Source organism: Aphanomyces invadans (assembly GCF_000520115.1).
Source record: "Aphanomyces invadans strain NJM9701 unplaced genomic scaffold supercont1.3, whole genome shotgun sequence".
Lineage (NCBI taxonomy): Eukaryota > Oomycota > Saprolegniomycetes > Saprolegniales > Verrucalvaceae > Aphanomyces > Aphanomyces invadans.
In genome coordinates this window covers 450,983-471,356 of record NW_008580148.1, presented here as the reverse complement: position 1 = coordinate 471,356, position 20,374 = coordinate 450,983, and the positions used below count along the sequence as shown (strand labels likewise).

At 55.4% G+C, this 20,374-nt stretch overlaps 1 protein-coding gene across 1 annotated transcript in view; it reads right to left on the bottom strand.

Annotated features, from left to right (window-relative positions):
• Positions 1 to 83: 83 nt before the first annotated feature.
• The window catches only part of H310_01848 (hypothetical protein), a gene marked incomplete at its 5' end in the record, with an annotated part of 38,775 nt that continues 18,484 nt past the window's right edge, over positions 84 to 20,374 (bottom strand). The window contains 6 exons of the mRNA XM_008865164.1: positions 84 to 1,216; positions 1,270 to 3,548; positions 3,595 to 3,770; positions 3,822 to 3,995; positions 4,047 to 5,432; positions 5,479 to 20,346. Coding sequence (XP_008863386.1) covers positions 109 to 1,216; positions 1,270 to 3,548; positions 3,595 to 3,770; positions 3,822 to 3,995; positions 4,047 to 5,432; positions 5,479 to 20,346 — 19,991 coding nt within the window. The 3' untranslated portion in view covers positions 84 to 108. The remainder of the gene's footprint in view (positions 1,217 to 1,269; positions 3,549 to 3,594; positions 3,771 to 3,821; positions 3,996 to 4,046; positions 5,433 to 5,478; positions 20,347 to 20,374) is intronic.

Here is a 20,374-nt window from a genome sequence, read left to right as displayed (position 1 = left end):
ATGGATGTAGTAGGAGGACTCGTGACCTTTCTAGTACTTACTACTAGTAGCTCGTAGCAGTAGTAGAAAATATTCAAAATATCCAAAAAATATATATCTATTCCCTGCTTACACCTTCCTGCGCTTCTTCATTGCAAGCGCATTCTCGGCATCTTCTTGCTCCTTCACAGCGACCTTCCGCGTGGCTTTCTCCAGCCATCCCGTTGCCTTGTTTTGCCAGCTCTTCTCTTGCATACGCAGTGTGTTCATCATGTCCTTGCGCAGGGCCAAGAGCCGATGTGCCGTCAGAGCTTGACGATTGATGATACCTGCTTCGCTAAGCGCGAGCTTCCGATTGAATGCTTCTTGCTTTTGAATCTCCTTTTCCCCTGCAGAGACCTCGGTATCGTCGCGCTCCTTTCGACGATCGTCATCCATCTTGGCGAGGTACGCGCGGTGTTCCTGCAGTAACATGGGCGGCACTCGTCCGCCATTGTCCGCCTTGGCCTGCTTTTGAATCTCGAGAAATTCGACTTCTTTTCGCTTCTTCTCTTCGAGGAGCTCTGTCTCCCGCGCCGTCACCTTGGTCTTGAGTGCTGCTCGCTCGGTCTCGACCATATTGTTGAACAAGTCTGTTTCCCGCGTCATCGCCGTGCGCTTCTCCGCGACGTACACATCGAGCTCTTGCGCCAGCGCGCGCTTCTTGACTTCAATATCGTCTTCGAGCGCTAACTGATCTTCTGATAGCGTCTCGGCAGTCGACTTGAGCGACAAGCCCTCGAGGCGCATCTCTTTACTAAAGAACCAGTCGTCCACTTCCTGCATTTTGCCGGCGACTGTCGCCACTTGTGCGCGCAATTTCATGCCTTTCTCCCGAAACACTTTGTACTGCCCTTCGCGCGCCTGCCAAACCCACCGGAGGAGCAATGCCCGCGACGCTTCCGACAAGTTGACTTTCCAGTGGACGCTCGGATCTTCGTCGTCCGAGTCGGCGCGCTTCTTCTTGGTCTTGCGCGCTTTCTTGGCCCGCATCCGCTCAGCATACGCTTCCATTTCGGCCCGCGCATTCTCACGGGGAAAGACGCCACCGAGCCGTTTCCGTGCCGCCTGCAACCACTTGCCCATCACGCGGCCTTCCACCGATGTCCGGCCCACGACCATCGCTTCAAACACCATGTCCTGTTGATCTTCGTCCTCGTCCGAGCTCATGTCGTCCACTCGTGTCTTGGTCTGCTTCCTACAACACAAGCGGCACGTCAGCACCACACCGCAACACGGAGTGTGACGTACCCAACGGGCTGGACGAGCCGCGCGAGCCGCTTCTGTTCCAGCGCGGACGTGCACACGTTGCAGAGCGTGATGAAGGTGGCGTGCTGGCGAAAATACGCTTTCCACAGATCCGAGTCGGCTTCGTTCTCGCCGTACTGGGCTTCGAATCCCTTGATGAGCCGGTCGAGACCGAGTTTGTCCTGTTCTTGGCTGTCTGGCGTCGCAATGTCGACGCTCATGACGTACCCACCAGCTTCGGTTTTTTGGCACACTTTGCACGTGTCGTCCTTCTTGCTGAGAAGAATTCCCCCGATAAACTTGCCAAAGAGCCGCCGCTTCCGCGCCTTGGCCAGCCAGTACAGAGCCAAGTCCTTGGTCGTGCCTTCGGCGGGAACATTCGACCAGTTTTGGCGCTGCTTGAACAGCTCGTCCTCGTCGTCCGAGCTGATATCACTGCGATCGCCCTTCAACCGCCGTCCCTCGCCCATGTTCATGAGTTCGTTGTAAATGTCGCGGACGTATTCGACAGCGGGCTTGCCGTCGTTGAGCGGTCCAGGCAGTTGCAGTGTCCGCGGCGTGAACAGCTCGACCATGTGCTGGAGGATCCACGGCCGATTCTTTTCCAGAAACCGATGGCGGAATCGTTCCGAGTTGAGCGCTTGCATTTCCATGCGTTCGAGCTCCAAGTCCTCCTGGCGGCCGGCGCCGAGCGCCAACTTGGCGGCAATCTCGTCATCGATCGTCCCACGAAGCGCCTTGGGAACCCAAATGTGGAGCTTGTGGCCAACGTACAGCGACGCCTTGGTGAGTGCGATGCACACACCAAACACCATCGCGACAATGACAAAGAAGAGCCGATCGCCAAACGGATTGTACTGCTTGCGGATCCAAATGCTCGCGCCAAACATGACAAAGAGGACGCCGGACGCGTACAAGAACATGAGAAAGTAATACTGCGACGAAAAGCACAACACGTCGACGGTCTGGAACTCTTCTTCGAGCGACTTGTCCTTGATTTTCATGTTCATTTGCCATCGCTCCTTCCGAATCGAGAAACGATGCCGCTGGTACGTGGCGTACTCGAACGCTTTCCACCCGTGGATAAGTTCCTGCGTATTCCACAGAACGACGTCGAGCACGGCCGCAAACGGCAGCGTGACGATTGCAAACAGGATGTAGTAACTCAAGTCGGTTTCCAGGATCGAGTACAGCACCGGAATCTCCGTTTCTCGCGCAAACACGTAAATGAACGCCATCACGAGCGGATTCATAAACAGCGACGCGGTCTCGCCCGCGTAATTGTTGTACGCGTCAATGATGGCTTCGATCCCGGTCGCTTTTTCCTCGATTTCTTGGCATATCTTTCTCCATTCCGCCTCTTCCGCTGCCTTTTGGTCGCGCGTCCGCCGTCGCTTCTTCCGAAACATGCGATGGAGCTGCTTCTTCCACTTGGGCATCATCGCCGAGCAGTAGGCCAAGAACGGGTTGAAGAAGAGCCGTTCAATGATCATGATGCTTTGCATCACGACAAAGCTCAACACGAACCCGAAAAAGTCGGGCGCGGCCATCGTGATGAGTCCCTCCGTCACCGCAACGACAATCGCAATGGGCTGCGTCAAGAACGCGTCGCCCAAAAACGCCTCAAAGAAGCTGTCGTACACGTGCTCGACAACTTTGTACACAACTAGAAACTGGTAGCAATTGTCCGTGAACAACGACGAGTATGAAAACTCCCACACGAAGAGCTGCGTGAGAATCGTGATACCAGTCACGAGCAGCAAGTTCATGCGTTTCCACAGCAACGGGTCCCAGTACCCTCCGTCGTCCTGACCGGTGCCGTCCTTTTCGTCCTTTGGAATGTCCCGCAGCGAAAACGGGTCCGTCGGCTCAGCGTGCAACGTGTTTTGGTTCATAATGTTGTCTTCTTTTTGAGCATCCATGTGATCCGGGAGCATGAGCTTCGTCCCCAATAGCAGCATGTACACACCAAGTGCCACGATCGAAGTCCCAAGCCGCCCCGCCTTGAACAGTTTGACGTGGTCAACGTCAAGAGCGCTAATGTACAGCCAATCCCCTGAAATGTGCTCGAATGAAAACAAGTTGGGGTTTACGACGGGCTGAGTGGACCGGAGGACATTCCACCACGTGTAGAGCAGCATGGAACACACCGCGACGGGCAAACTCAGGTAGACCATGCCCATGGTGGGTTGGGGAGCGGTCGCTTTGAGAAACTGCACGAGGCGGAATGGCGGCGGGTGGCGCATCTTCGTGAACAGTCGGTTGATGAGGTAGATGAAGTACTGCGACACAACCGTCAGATGATGACATCGATGCATGCATACGTACGCCTTGGATCACCGACCCGGCGCCAATCACGGCAAACAGCATCACATACACTTGAAATGAAAACTGAAACTGGTTGAGCAGGTCCATCCAAGGGAGCGCGCTAAACATGACACTCAACGTGTAGCCTCTGGAGAGAATCTCGCCCGTCACAACGTTCCTCTCGCACGGGTAAATGTCTGCAGGTTCCGCACGTCAGCGCCACCGAGACGGGGGGTCGGCGGACGTACCGTTGGACGCGGCATTCTCAATGTCTTTGTCCACGTTCGAAATGACGCACTGGTCTTCGAAATCGACTTGGGCATTGACAAAGATCTTGTACCCTTTGAGGATTTGGTAATAGTTGATCGTCAACAAAACCTTTTGCGGCACCACGAGGGGATATCCCGTGCTGTCGGGCCCGACTACACACCCCGCGGTGACGTGATGTTGTTTATAGTGGGGAGGATGCGTACCGCTGACAGTGATGAGATCTGTCGTTCCAACCAAGTCGCCAAACGTAGCGGTTTGACCCCAGTAGATCGGCGACGTCAAGCTGTCGTTCCCAATAAAGTTGTGTGCCGGGATCGGGTATTTTGTCAAGTGAAATAGCGTCGTTCCAGAGTCCACTTCGTACCACCGGGGTTTGTCCGATCCGCCGGCGAGATTCTCTTCGAACATGCACTGCAACTCGATCCCTTTCAAACCAAAGAGAGAACACTCGTCCGCCAACGGCACCGTCATTTTTCGCCAAATGAGCTCGTCCACCTCGTGCGTTGTATTGTACTCGACAAAGTCGCAGTCTGGATGGGATTCCAACAGCTTGGCAATCGACATGTGCGAGTCGTACCCTGCGCATGCGCTGAAAAACGGCAAGTATGGCAGCCCCAAGTACGTGAGGCCATGGGGCTGGGCCTTGAGCCACCACGCGTCGGAAAACGCCACGTCGTCGACGTCGTCAGGGACCAAATCCAGCCCCAGGTGATCGTTCCACATGATTTGCGCGGATCCGTTGGACGTGGCGCCGAGCATGGCCTGGGCGTTTGACAGACGAGTAAAGTTGTGATGGCTGGCAAAGGACGGGTCGCCCACAAGGATGTCCGCGATGCGATCGATGTAAACAGACCGTTCCATCTCGGTTTGAAACGTCGTCTTCTTGGGCACGCGGACTTTGGACATGGGCAAGTTGAGAGGCAGCGCGACGTCCTTGAAATCGTCTTGAATTATCACGCTAAAGAACGAGTCGGATGTTGGGACGTCGGGGGTGTATCGGGCTCGAGACGGCGTAAAGATGGACAAATCAATGTTGCCTGGGACGAACGTGGCCTCGAATCCGTTGTAGTACAGCCCATGCAGCAGCTCGACAACAATCGTGAGCTGCGTTTGCGCCACGGCAGAGATCGTAAACTGGATCATGCCGTGTTTGTCGTCTGGATAGCCGAGCTGGGGTCGATTCGATTGAAAAAACACCGGCATGTCGAGGCGTTCACACGAACAGCAGCCAGGAATCGGGACGACGGACCCATCGACCTGGACGCGACCCCTCGTTTCACAAAACAGCGCATTGGCATCGCAGATGGACGCGTCGTGGTACTTGATCATGCACTCGTCATACAGCGCTTGACCGGTGCTGTTATCGTTGAACGGATACGTGCACCCGACTGGGTCCATGTACAAGTTGCACTGGTAGTTGGGTGGGCACGGTTTGCATTCCTTGTAGACCGAGATCTGGTAGTGGTCGCCGTATGTCATGTTCCTCTCCAGGTCTGTCGCGTTCACTGTGACGATGGCGACTTCCAGCGGATCGAGCACGATGTGGCTCACGGGGGCCCCCGTGCCAGATAAAGCCGTAAAGTCCGATCCTGGATCGTTTGATGTTATACCGCGCTTTGAACCACATCAACTTACCGTTGACTTGCCGCGCGTGTCCGGCAGGGACGAGATCGCGACGACGGATGACGACGCCGGTCTTGACACAGTCGAAGATGCTGTTCGACCCCACCGGACTCGATGTTCCGTTGGGGCACTTGAACATTCGCTGGCACTCGCACATGTCCAACCGCAGGATTTCCCGTGCGCCAGTGGCCGACGAGACAAAGTTGACCCAATCGAGCAAGCTGTTTTTGAATTTGAGAACGTGCTGCACGCCAGTATACAAGTCGTAGAGCTCGTCGGGGGCTTGGAGTGTGTATGGCTGTCCCTTTTGAATCGGATGCGGGGCAAGGTATTGCTTCGCGTCCCCCATGACATCCCGAGCGAGGGCTGCAAACGTCGTATACGACTTGGACGAGTACTTGGGAAAGACCAAGCCTGTCACCGACACCTTGGCCACTCGCCACGGCGGATCAAACGAGCACGTTGCGTTGCACTGCCAGAACGCAAACAAGTCCAACGTGATCTCAACTTGACGATCGCAGTCGCATTCGAGACGCTGGATCGCATTGTAGACATGGCGCCACTTGTTGTCGCGGGCACACAGCAACTGGCTTTCAATCGCAGCGTTCACGACGGCGCCGTGGTCGTCGATTGAAAACGTGTTGAGTAGCTCGGAGTCAATGCCTTCCAGGCACCGCTTGTCATGTAGCGAAAACTCCCTCACGTCGCCTTCGCGGAGGTACTTGACGTAGTCGACAAAGACGAACGGATTCGCGTCTTGCGGTGAAATCCGCCGATGCTCCGCGTCGTTGGCGATGTAACCCATGTACGGATCGACGGTGCCAGTTGGGCAAAAGTAGTTGGCCGGGCAAGCATGCCGCTTCATGAGCCCAGTCCCAGTCGCTTCAGCACAAAAGTGCGACAGTGGACACAACATTTTGAACTGCCCCATGGGCGATTCCAAAAACGCGTCGGGCGTCGTTCCAAACCCGCAGACAAACCCTGGTTCGCACGGCGTCTCGAGGGCGAGGGCGTCGGTCGTTCCTTCGTTGCAAATGTACCCTTCCGGACAAATAAGCGCCTGGGCAGTCTTCTCCGAGTGACAAATCACGTCGGCTTCACACGTTCCGGGGAACCACTTCTCCTTGTAGAAAAAGCCCCGCGTGCAGTTTTGTTTGAGGTCGAACAGTGTCGAGTGTGTGAGGTCGACGAACTGCGACCCGCGTTCAAAGTACCCTGGCACGGGCAGCTGACTCACGTCCCCGTACCCTTGATGCGGTGTCCCGGTCGCAATGTCGAAGAGCGGGCCAAAGTATTCGGTGAAGCGCAGGTACAACGGACTGCCCACCGGTTGCGGATTGTAGTAGCATTGGCCCGAAATGTGCGGGAGAAAGTGCGGTCCGATCCCGTTGTCGTCGATCCACGGCTCGAGGAGGACGCCGAAGAAGAATTGCGACCCTCGCGCAAGGCACTGGGGAAGGCTTTCATTGAGATTGGTGGGAACGTAAGGAGTGGGCAAGTCGCTCTGGGAGCAAGGATTGGTCATGCCGTCCGTGGCACACACAGTTCCAGGAGGGCACAAAATGCACTCACCGACTCCCCGAAGGCCCCAATTCTTGGACCATGTGCCTTGTGGACACGGCGCACACGTGATTCCGTCGGCCTCAAACGTGCTTCGGTACGTTCCAGGCGGACAAATGGTCGCGACTGCCGTCCCATCGTCGGGACACGTCGTTCCAGGCGGGCATGGATAGCACTCGACGGTTTCTATCGTAGGAGCGTAGAAGCTCGGGGGACACAGGGCAGCTTGCACCGTGCCATGACGCGCTGCGAACGATCCTTTTGGAGTCGGAATCGGCACCGCTGTGCCGGCCGGACAATAGAACCCCGGAGGACACATGCCGATCCCTTTCGGGGAAAACGACGCAAGCTCGCAGTAAAACCCTGCGGTGCAGTTTTGAGCATAGTCGTAATTGCCTGTTACGACTTCGTCCGACATGACCCCGCCCAGGCAGAACGTGCCTGGTTTGCATGGATACGGTCGAAGCGTTGTGTCGTTGCGAAAAGGGTCCGACGTTAAGCGCCCAGCGACGCAGTAATATCCAGGCGGACAGCGCAGGTTTGGTGTGGCCAGTTGCGGCTTCGAACAGACGTACCCTGGTGGGCACAGGACAGGTTGGATGCGATTGAATCCAGGACAAATGTATCCTTCCGGACAACGTGTGCACTTGGCTTGACCTACCATCGCATTGAACGTTCCTGGCGGACACCCCAGCGGTTCGTACGACCCAGTCGTCGGACAGAACGTGCCAGCAGGACATGGGATCTTTATTCCAAACGGGCAGTAGAACCCCTCTGGGCAGTCGCCCTGGCCCGACGGGCTCTCGCTTCCTTCGGGACAGTACATGCTTTCAAAGCACGGCTGCGGCGACGTAAAGTTCTTCAACACTGACGAGTTTCCCGCTGTACCTGCATGGCAGTACATGCCACGGGGACAAGGTACCGGTCGACGTAGTGAGAAGAGTCCCTGGTAGTCCAAAATCGAGTTGCCAATGTCGAAGGTTGGCGTCGACGTCACCAAGCACGAGTCGTCCATGCAGTAGCGTCCTCGAATGGGCTGGAAGTCCATCGTGGAGCTGGACAAGGGCATTTTCTGCAGCTCAAGCCAGAACCGACTGGGGTACACACTCAATTGCAGCCCGAAGTCTTGCGTGCTATTGTCCCAGCAACCAGTTTGGCGAGCACCGAGAATGGGCTGTGATGCCACACCGTGTCGACCCTTTCGAATGGTAGAGCCGCGCTCTGCATGAGAAAATGTGACTCCCAGCTTCCTCGACGCAAGTCGATTCCCACAAGTCGTGGCAGTTGTGGCAGTTCCTTCCAGACAAAAGTGCCCCTGTGGACAAGGCTGGTCGGCAGTCTCAATGCCAGTCACGTCACAAACAAATCCAGCAGGGCAAATTCGGGGGACGTGCAGTCCGAGATGGGGGCAATGATACCCGATCGGGCAACGCAGACAGTCGGACTGTGCCGTGAGCGGTTGGTATGTCCCTCGCGGACACAACGTGTAGTTGGCATTGCCTTCCCCTGGACAATATGTCCCTCGAGGACACACCAACATTCGTCCCTGAACGACTTGTGGGCAATAGTGGCCAGTTGGACACTGGCCCAAAAACTCGACCGTCACTCGATTCGACGAAAAGTCGATCCCGTTGTTCGCAACTTCCACGAACACGAGCTGCGGCTGGACAAACGTTGGGACGTTGTCATCGGTTGGCAACGAGGCGCTGGATGCCAAAGGAAGCGAAAATTTGATGTGGGCGGTTTGAATCGGGCAGAGCACCAGCCAGGGCGTGATAAATACACCAACGACGGTGGTGACCCCAACTCGACACGCCAGTCGTGTGGTGTTGATGAAGTGCTGCCCTTGGACAAACAAACTGACCGTCGACGCCGCGTACACTTTAGTCGGTTGAACTCCAGCAACCATGGCATCCTGGTAATACATGTAGTTGATGCCCGTGAAAGTGAAGTCCTGCTGGTTGTTGGAGACTTCGACAGACACAAGTCGACCTTGCACCAACGGAAAGTGGTGCGCCGTGGGAAAGAGCAAACGAGTCCCAGTGGACGGATCGGGATACGTGTTTCGTTGCTCCGACAACGGCATGGCCTGGAGTCCACCGCTGTACAGATCCAATGCGGGCGTCAGGCACATGATTCGAAATGGGGTGACAAAAGTCGCTGGGACAATACTCTTGCCAAACCGGCAGACCAGTTGAGTCGTATTGACAAAGCCCGTTCCAAATACCTCGACGCGGGTCCCTGCCGCAAACGCAGGTCCGAACACAGGGTAAATTCGATTCAAGGTCGGACAAGGGTAGTAGTAGAACGGATGCCGCCCTGTGGTGTAGTCCTGGTTGTTGACCGATACTTCGAGAGCGACGGTGCCATACGCCTGCGTCGGGGCGATGCACCGAATTGCGTCGCTACGAATCCACAACGCCTGTACGACAAGCAAACCAAATCGGCAGCGTAGCTCCTTTGTATTCGGGAACGGACCTCCGGAAATCTCAACCGAGAAATTGCCCGTGGCAGGTCCAAGTGACGGCGTGATGGCCTTGACCACAACGGGTGGGTCGTACGTGAATACACCCGTGGTTGTGTTGGAGAAGCTGCTGCTGGGAGCGGCTTTCGCGTTGGTGGACACATCCACTAGCACTTGACGTGGAGAATCGACAGAAGGCGAGACACAAGTCAGTGTGGTCGAGTTGAAAAACGTTGCCGCCGACACCACGACCGTCCCAAACCGACAGTACAACGTGGACGAATTGGTAAAGTAATCCCCGGTCACAATGATTTCCGTCCCACCGAGTACAGGCCCATGATTGGGAACGATCGAATGCACTAAAATCGTTGGAACGTAGCGGTACACTACCGTGGACGACAGAGTGTAATCTTGACCGTTCTGGGTGATGGCCAACGGCACTTTTGCATCGTCAAACGTGACCCCTTCCCGTGCCACGCTCACTGACACCAGCGCATTGGATCCAGTCAGAGAACTCGTTGTGGTGAGCAAAGCAAGATTGCCAAGGGTGTCCGGGAACGACACGAGCCAGCTATATCCGTTCAAGTAGTCGGCCGCCGATCGACTAACTTGGACGTTTTCTAGGCCAGGCAACAACGAAAGCTCTTGCTGAAGGGTCCACGCATCTACGTTATATGGTAGAGCGGATGTTGTCGCAGGGACACACGATGACGAGGCCAAGTCGGTGCCGTCGATGCACGTTTGCCCGAATTGGACTTTGAATGTTCCGGCAATTGGAGTTGTTCTAGATGCGACAAGACTCACGGAAGCCACCAACCCCGTCGATGGCAAAACTTGGGCCGTGTTGAGACCGACAGCCGCTTTGTTCGTGTACGAGTCCTCGAACAAGATGTACCATGAAAATCCAATCTGGCCATTGAAAGCGACAGTGCGTTCGACCCTGGTCTTTCCCAGCGCGGGAAGCGAGTTGAGGGCAGAGGCGAACTCGGCACCAGAACACGTTACACTGAGCACGACGGACGATGTCACTCCCAAGTACGATACCGTGAACGTCCCCGTGGGGGTCAACGTTGTCGCGCTGATGGTGACGCGCTGGATTTGGTTGTGTGTCCCATCCATGACTTTTGTGACAGCGATTTGCGACGACGTTCCAGTCACGAGAAATGCCGTCGTCGAGAGCAGCGACAAGGCGCCAGCGTTGGCCAACGACGTAAAGGACACCCGCCACTTATACGAATTGATGTCTGGTCGGTGGGACGCAGACACGTCGACACCTCCGCTCAAGCCAGGCAAGTTCTGCAGCGCTGTGACCACCTCAGACGCGTTTGCGTTGTACGAAATGGGTACTGTTGCTTGTGTCTGGAATCGCAGGACAAACGTCCCTTGTACGGGAATCGTCTGCGGTGTGGCAATAGCAACCGTGACGGCTGCACTCGATCCAACCAAGAACGAACTAGCCTTGAACACTTCCAAAGGGTACGGAACGTTGAATGGAAACGTGATGCGCCATTGCATGCCGCCAGTGACCATGGGACCAATCCGAGACACCTTAAACAATCCTTTCGGGATCGACTTTATGTGCTGCACGGCCAGCAACATCGTCTCGGGCGTGGCATCCCAAGGAATCTTGACCGTCGGTTGATCTCGATAACGCAAGAGAAACGATCCGTTGATGGGGCGCGATCCTGGCTTTGTCGTCATAACTTGAACGGACAAACCAGTGCAGTTGAGGGTCGAGTTGACCACGGCAAGCTGGTTCGCAACGGGGTCCACTTGGGAGGTAAACGTTTGCGTCAACGTGTCATACGGCAGGAACTGGACTGTCCAAGCGAATCCCCCACCACTCAACGCAGCGGAACGCGTCACCGACGTACACGCGCGGCAATTCAAACTCAACTGAAGCGCCGCTGCCATATTTGCTGCTGTTGTTTGGGGCGTTAATGGCACCGTCGTTCGGCCATTGACACTAAGTTGAAACGAACCGACGACTTGATTTCCAACCACTTTGCGTGTCACTTGGACGGTCGCGTTGGTACCAAGCAAAAGCGTCCGGTCGATTGAGAGCAGCGGGTGTGTTCCAGGCTTGTTCGTAAACGTAACTTCCCATCGCAGTCCGTTGTTTATGGTACTGGACGACGCACTGACCGTCACGGCGCTGGTCCCCATCAGTGTGTTGAGCGCGTTTTGGACCGTTAGAGCAGGTGCGTTTGGAGCCAACGCAGTCGTCCACGCATTGTTGAATCCGAGCTTGAACGACCCCGACAACGCCGTGCTCGTACTGGACTGGACGACAGTCACCATTTGAGAACCACCGCAGGTCAGCGCTGGGATGGACGCAGCTAGTTGAGTGAACGTGATGAGCCAGGGGTTGACCCCACTGACCTCAACGGTACCAAGCTCTGCAATTGCCATCAGTGCATTCGTCACAACAGTAGCATTTGCGTTGAACGGAATTGCGCCCGACGATTTTGTCATAAATATGCACACGAACGAGCCGGACGTGAGTGTGGTGGTCAAGCTTCGGATCTCTCGCACAGCACCAGCTAGAGTGGTTCCAAACTCAACGGTGGCGCCACCGGGGGTCATGGCCGACGTGTCTGCCATCAACACACGAGCGGCGGACTTTGGGGAAGTGAACGTGACAGACCACGACATGATGTTGTTCAGGCCTGCAAGTCCCGTCGTGGAAACCGTGACAGGTTCGATCGTTTCCAAGACTCGTTGCACTTCGGTCGCAGTGGCATCATACGCAATAGAATCCGACAGCGTGCCATCAATCGATACGCGAAAGGAGCCCGCGATCGATGACCCACCACCTCGTTGGATCTCGTTCACGACAAGGCTGACATCGCGGCTTCCCGAGTCAAACAGACTCGGAGTCCCCGCCAAGTTTGTCGTGACAGGCTCGATCATGTTTTGGTTTCCTGCCAACGTTGCAAACGTAATCTGCCATGCGCAGGATCCGTACACATCAGGTGTGGACTTGGTCACGACGAACGACCCCAGATTTACGAACGCATTCATCGCGTTTTGCACGGCAACGGCAGATGCGTCCGACGGAAGTGGAAGCGTCTGCTGGGAACCAAATCGAAGGGCAAACGATCCACCGATAAAGGACGATGCCGTGAGCACCACTTGCTGGATTTCCGGTACTTGTGCAGCTCGCGTCGTCGTTGCTCGAATGATAGCGCCCACGCCAGTCAAGGAACTCACCCCGCCGATGTCCGGGATCACAGCGGGGACTCCTCCAAACGTCACTTGCCATGAATACCCATTCACGGCAGTTGGTCCGACTCGAGTCACAGAAGCTACGGGGACTTGGGTGAGGGATTGAACTGCCGACGCCATTGCAGTCTCTGTCGTGGACAAGTACAGCGTGGGGGACAACGCGCCTTGAAAACTCAACTTAAATGACCCGCCAAGCGAATTACTGTCCTTGACTGGGCTAATGCTGGTTTGGGCCAAAGTTCCAGTCACCTTCGCATTGGTGATGCCCAATGTCGGAATATTTCCGTTTGCACTTGGAGTCGACACAAACGTGACGGTCCACGTGGCTCCGCCATTGCAATCCAGATCCGTTCTTGTGACTAGAATGGGGTTTTGGATGTTGGGAAGGGTCCGAAGAGCTGCAGCGACGTCGTCGGCCGACGAACGCACCGGAATGTCTGCCGTCAGTTGGCCATTGTAGCTCAGAGCAAACGATCCACCCAACGCAACACTTGTTGAACGCTGAACAGAGCGCACGACGACGAGAACGGGCGAGACGATCCTTAAGCCTGAGGCGTCAACACCAAGCAATGGCAGCGGTCCAGTACATTTCAAGAACGTGATCGACCACACGTTGTTGCCGGATTGGATTGCTGTCGTGATGCGCACCGTTCCAACAGTGTCCAAGCCTTCCAGTGCTGCCTGGAATTGTGCCAATGGCACGTTGTAGGACAATTGCGGTGTTTTTGAGCCCCGGAATTCAAACGCAAACGTCCCCACTTCGGCAGGTGAAATTGGCATCGACAGTGTTTGGATTTCCAATTGTCCCATCGTCAGCGAGGCAGAGTTGACACCCACATTGATTTGCTGCACTTCGTCGATTGCGGTTGCGTCGACTTGAATTGTCTTGACTTCGGTTACCGAGGTAGACATCGTCGTCGATATGGTTCGGATTTCCGTGCTCAGCGTGTCCACACTTGGTTGGACGACCTGCACTTCCGCGATGTTTTGCCCCGAAATTGAAACCACTTGTGTCTCGATCGCGGGCGTGGCTCCTGAGGTCGTAACCACCTGAACGAGGGGTTGATCAGGGACAGCAGAGATCATGACATCTTGCACATCCGGGAGGTAGCCTGACGCAGCCGTCGCGATCTTTTGGACTTGGCCGACCGGGTCGAACCGCGGTGTGACGCAAGACACGTACTCGTTGGACAGGACGAGGCCGTCCACGATCTTCTCCCCGAATCGACAATGCGCGGGCTGCGACAGATCAAACACTCCGCCTCTCACTTTGACGACGGTACCTCCGGTGGCCGCGCCCCAAGACGGCGTCACTCCTGTCAAGTACAACGGATCCACGTATGTGAACTGGAGGTCGCTCGTCGAATATGTTTGACCATTGCATGTGATCTCGACCGACACGCGATGGACAGAGCCCACAAGTGGTGGAGTGCGGCAAAACACGTGGGTTGCATTCACATCTTCAGCTTGAACAACTTGGCCACCGATGCTGCACCTATATACGTCCTGTGACTTGATAGTCGCCATGGCAATGGCTAGTACTGTTCCTCCAGTCACAGGGCCACGCAATGGCGAAATGGACGCCAAGGCCAACGCCAAGCGGTACTCAAACATAATCTCCGACGAGCTGAAGTCCATCCCATTCGCGCTGATCTCCAATGGGACATCACCAGCCTGCCGGGCTTTGGGGGTTTTACACTGAATTCGATTTGACGCAACGACCGCTCCAGACACAATCATGGACCCAAAGCGACAATACACAGGTCCATCCAAGGCAAACGTCATGCATTGCGCAGCCAACACCACAGTGACAGACGTGCCACCGTCGATGGGACCATTCAATGGGGCTATCGAGTCCACGATGATCTCGTCGTGGTATCTGAACACCAAGAGTGTGTCGACATAGTCTTGGCCATTGGTTGTCAAATACAGAGGAACTTGCACACCAAAAGAATCGATCTGTGGCGTCCATGTCAACGTAGCATTTGTCCCTGACAGAAGACTGCGCAGTAGGCTGAGTGTCCGCAATGCAGGAGCGTAAGTCGATTTCCACGAGTCCAAAAAGGTCACTTGCCATTGATACCCCGACAGCAGCGTCACTCGAGGTCCGACGGTGACCGCTCCAATGGCTGGCAGTGTTTGAATTGCAGCTGCAAGGACCGAGCTAGCCGCATTGAACGCGATTGGGGCAGTGGCGATTCCATTCAGAGACAATTGAAATGTACCACCCAAAGCAGCATACGTCCCTGTTTGCAGTGTCACAGCCTTCGCTGTGACGGACGTGCCGGTGACGAACGTAGCATCCACGACGAGAGGCAAAACATCTCCAGCCGTGGCAGAAAAGGTGATGTTGTATTCGAGCGCAAACGAACTGATGGCACTTGTGATAGTAAAGGACGGTGCAATGGCGGCTAGTGCGGTTGCCAGCGCAGTTGCCGTGGTGGCGCTTGACAAGGAAATCGCGGGTGTTGACACGCCACTGTACGATACTTTGAACGTCCCCCCCATGACGACACCTCCTGGTACATCCTGACGGATCGTGAGGGATGCACTGGATCCAGACAACCCAGCACCGTTGGCCACCAGCAACGACGGCGCAGTGGTTGTTAATCCAAACGTAACGAGCCACATTGTCGATGTCGTTGCAAATACCTTGGTGACTCCAGCGACAGAGGGCAGAATGGTCGCCAGCTGCGCTTGAAGAAGGGATGCTGTGATATCAAATGGCAACGCGACCGTGGGAAATCCCATGTAGCTCAATACGAAACTGCCCCCGAGAGGACTTGTCCCCGTGGCTAGTTTTGTTTGCGTCAACGTCACGGATGCAGACGGCACAATATTGGTCTTGCTCACGGACAAGTTGGGTCTTGGCCCGGCGGCTGTCAAAAATGTGATGTCCCAGACAAACCCTCGCGTGTTCATCGCATGCGTTCGTGTAACATTGACGAATCCAACGCCAACCAGTGCCTGCAGTGCCATTTGAACAGCTGCCTCGTCCGCATTGAACGGAAGCGGCGCGGTGGTGCTTGAACTGTAGCCCAACGTGAACGTTCCGGTCATCACGACAGAAGCCGTGAGGCTGATTCGTTGTACGTCGTAAACCACCGGCGCCCACGAGACACTCACCACTTGCACTTCGTTGACCAAAGTCGGCTGGGTGAACTTGATCTGCTGCACTTCCTTGACGATGGTGCCCATCGGTCCGTCTTGCACAGTGTCCACGGTCACGGAAGCTCCAGTACCTTCCAGCCCAAAGGCATCCGGTTGCAACGTTTCGATGTTTCCACTTTCCAGCGAAAATGTCAAGGTCCACGAAAACCCGTTCGCTCCCGCCGTCGATCGTGTGACTGTGGTCACAAAAATTGGTGGCATCGCGGAATTGATAGCATTTTGAACAGTTGCGCCCGCTGCGTTGAATGCGATAGCGTCCGTCGTGAAACCCTGGTAACGAAGCCGAAATGATCCTGTGAGCGAGGCTGATGCAGTCGCTGTCACAGTTTGTACTTCGCTTGCCAGAGCACTGGAGTTTACTTGCAACTGATACACCGATGGCTCTGGGCGGTGTGGGGGAACGACGCACGTGACTCGATCGCTCGTGCACATCTTTGCCACGGATGGAATGTGATTGCCAAACCGACAATACACCAAATTTGTGTCGCATCGAATTGGTGCGACTTGGACGGTCGTTTCCGTGCCTCCCTCCAGAGGTCCTGTGTCTGGCGTCATACCAGATGCGACGACGTCTGGGAGAAACGTAAAGTTTGTGCCATGTCGTGCAAAATCTTGCCCGTTGTTGGACACTTCAATCGCTGTCGACGCAGCGATTTTGTTGACCCAGGTGTCTGAAGAGGCAGGGAAGAGAAATGCCAACGATGGTGTAAGGCATCCAATCTCCGTTGGCGAAACAAATCGGGCTGCAACCGCGTGGATCGCGTGGGATTGGAGCATGGGGATGTACGAAGTCAATCGGCACATCAAGGTTGACGCGTTGACGAAGTTGGCGCCTTGAATTCTGAGGTACGTTGACGTCGAGATGGACCCATATGCAGGAGTTAGTCCAGACAACAATATGGATTGGAAGTACTGAAACACGGCGGCCGAGTCGGACACCGTTGTCATCACCGTGGACATGTTGTATGGCGCCGATAGCACCTTGACAAAGACGGAAGTGGCGGTGCGCTGGGGAGGGCTCGAACATAGGACCGTCGTCGTGTTGATGTACGTGACTGCGGTCGAAAGATTCCCAAACAAGCATGTCATGTTGGCGTCCACAAAATTCTGCCCTTGTACGAAGACGGATGTCCCGCCCGCGATGGAACCCAATGCAGGAACCACGCGGTCGATGCGAATCGGGCTGTCATATCGAAAGGTCAACTGTTCGCTTGTCCAATCTTGGCCATTGAGCGACACTTGGACGGAAGTCGCGCCGCTCTGCACTTTGGACACGTTCGTTTGGACTTGAGTGCCGTGGAGACGCAACGTATCGATCGCCAAAAGAGGCAAATTGCCCAAATTGGATGGCTCGCCCGTCGATAGAAATGTGACTAGCCAAGTGTACGCATTCATGCCAAACGATTGAGTGACTTGTACAGTTCCGATCGTGGGGAGAGCTTCCAACGCAGCACGGACCAGACTAGAAGACGAATTATATGCCAACGGTGGCGTTTGAGCCCCATCAAATTGGAGCGTGAAAACGCCACTGAGCGGGTTGACGCCTTGCTGGACATTTTGGACAATGACATTTGCCTGCGTCCCCACAAGCAATGACGTGTCAACACCAAAGCGCTCCACAAGTCCCAATGTTGTGGCAAAGGTAATCGTGTACGTAAAGCCTCCTGCAGCGTTGGAACTGCTCCGTGTGACTGCCAGCGACGCCACCCAGTCAAACGAGGTTTGAATGGCATTCTGCAGTACATCTGCTGCTGCATTGTAATCGATGGGACCAGTACTCTGCGATCCAGCCCTTAGTGCAAACGTGCCGTCCAAGAACGACCCTTTCACGGCTTCTGTGACGGTGATACTGGCTCCTGTTCCACCCAAGTTGGACACGAACGAGAGCGGTTGAAAGTCACCTCGCTGTTGAGGTGTTGATTTGGCTGGATTGGGCAAGAACGTGATGGACCACGAATACCCTTGATTCGGGTCGGCAAGGGAACGAGTCACCGCAACATTTCCAATGGAAGGCAAGAGGTTCAGCGCTGTTTGAACGTTCGAAGCTCCTTCATTGAATGCGAGTGGGGTTGTCGAAAACCCCATGTAGCTCAGCTGGAAGGTCCCGCTTAGGGGACTGGATGTACCTGGAGTGACCAAGATCCAATTCACGACGGCTGCGGTTGACGAAGCTGTCGCGAGTGTCAGGGGAATGAAAGTGAGGGTGCGGGGAGTGCCCGCGTCCGAGGCAAACGTGACGAACCATCCGTAGCCATCCCCGAGGTAGTTATAGCTCGTTGCAAAAAGCGGCGACCGAGTTACGTTGACCGTGGTGTACAGTGCTTCCAGGGCCATCTTCATATCATTTGCGGTTGCATTCCACGCGATGGCGGGTGAATCCACTCCGCCCAAGTTCACTTTAAACGTGCCGTGGATCGTCGACATCGCACTTACATAAATCATTCGGACCTCGCCTTGGGCCCGAGGTGTGGCGAGAGTCGAGGCAATGTTGCCGAGCGTCAAGTCAGCCGTCACACGGAGCATCGGGGCATCCGCAGTGTCTCCAACAAAGGTAATGGACCAAGTGTACCCGTTGTTGATGGGCTTTGCAGACCTCGACACTTGGACGTTTTTCAAGTTTGGCAGTCGAGTCATTTCGTTTCGCATGGTTGTTGCAGTTGTACTCGTCACGTCCAGCCAGGGGGTAGTGACTTGGGTGTATCCGACTGCATTTGGGTCGTTCGCGCCTGGATATGCGGCATTCAGTGGCAACCGAGTGGCATCGAACGGTAAAAACATATCCACGGTGAACGCGTTTCCGTTGATCACGATGGCTTCTCCCCGTCGCAAGATGGACGTCAGGTCTTGCGATGTCGCAACGATCGGCCACTTTTGCTCGACAGACAATGTACCCGGGAGACGCAGGGAGGAAGGGCCATGCGCTACGCGGAACGTCCCGGATAAGCAACACGACGCTGTCCCTTCTTGCGTGACAGCAATCGACACGTCGGCACGTCCTGACGACGTCAGGTTGAAAGGCGCAACAGTCAACGTGCCCTGGGGTCCTGCGTTTTCGAGGTACGTGATGGTCCACACAAACGCATTGAGAAGTGCATCTCCAGTTCGAACCACCGACACTGCTCCCACACTTGGGAACGATTGAACGATGGTTTGCATGTCGCCGTTCGACGCAGTGGCAGGTACATAGGTCGTTTGGCCCTGGAAAGTCAAAGTGAAGCCTCCTTGCACTGGCGTCAATGGCGACGGCGTCCCCCGCGACACTGCCACTTGTCCGACCAAGTTGATCCCGCCAGCCACGAGTAAGACCGAATTCGGGGCTTGAAACGTGATGGTCCAATTGTACGTGTTCGTACCAGTGGTCACCCTTGTGACAACAACGGTTCCTGCCGGGAGGACGCTGTTGACTGCCGTCTGGACATCCGTGGCGAGGGCACTGAAAGCCAAGTTGGGGGTTTCCAAGCTTCCATACGAGAGGAAAAAGGTCCCAGACGTCACGGCCGTTGTCGACACAACTTGAATGTCAAACTGAGTGCTGGTTCGAAGCGTTGACACTGACGCCGTTGGCGCCGATCCACCCCGCAATGACGACAGATTCACGGTGAAAAGTGGTTGAGTCCCCAACGACGTAAACGTGATGTCCCATATGCCGCCTCCAGTCTGATCGACACCTCCAGAGGCCACGGTCACTCCCCCTGGAACGATTCCACTTAACGCAGTCGCCAATGCCGTCAACGACGTTGTCAGTGGGATAGCTGCAGACTGGCCTTGAAACGTGACTGCAATCGTTCCAATCAAGGGTTGCGTCATGCCTGGCTGGACTTTCTGGACGCGCATGGTGGCTGGAGCAGAAAGCGGAATCGACACCAAACTTGACGTGTCGACTGTCATGAGGTTGAGATTCCCCGCATGCATGGGAAAGGACACTGTCCACGTGCTTCCGTTTTGCGAGTTTGGCCGAGTCAAGGACACGTTGACAGCGACATTCAACGCCGTTTGCAAAGCCTGTTGTACTTGGAAAGCTGTGGCGGTGTGGGGCAACGCTGAAGTCGTGGCACCCATGAAGGTGAGGCGAAACGTCCCAGAGACACCAGTTCGATCTGGGACACCGAGTATCACACGTTGGACATCGCACGGAATGCCTTTCACAACTTCAACGACTTGAGCAGACACTCCAACGCCAACTAAATTGGACGAATTCACCGTTAATGTCGCCATGTCGCCACTGCCGTAGAACGTGATAAACCATCGAAACCCCGTCAAGAGCCCGCTGACGACGCTTTGACGAGTCACACCAACACCAGAGAGACTGCGAAACCGTGTGAACTCGTTCTGAACGTCCAACGCAGATGCGCTTGCCGTGAAATTTCCAGTTTCCTCTACACCATATCGCAAAGAAAACACGCCGTCGAGGGTGCCTTGTGCCAGGACTGTGACACTCTGGACCTCCCATACCGCTCCTGCGCCCACGACTTGAATACGTTGGAT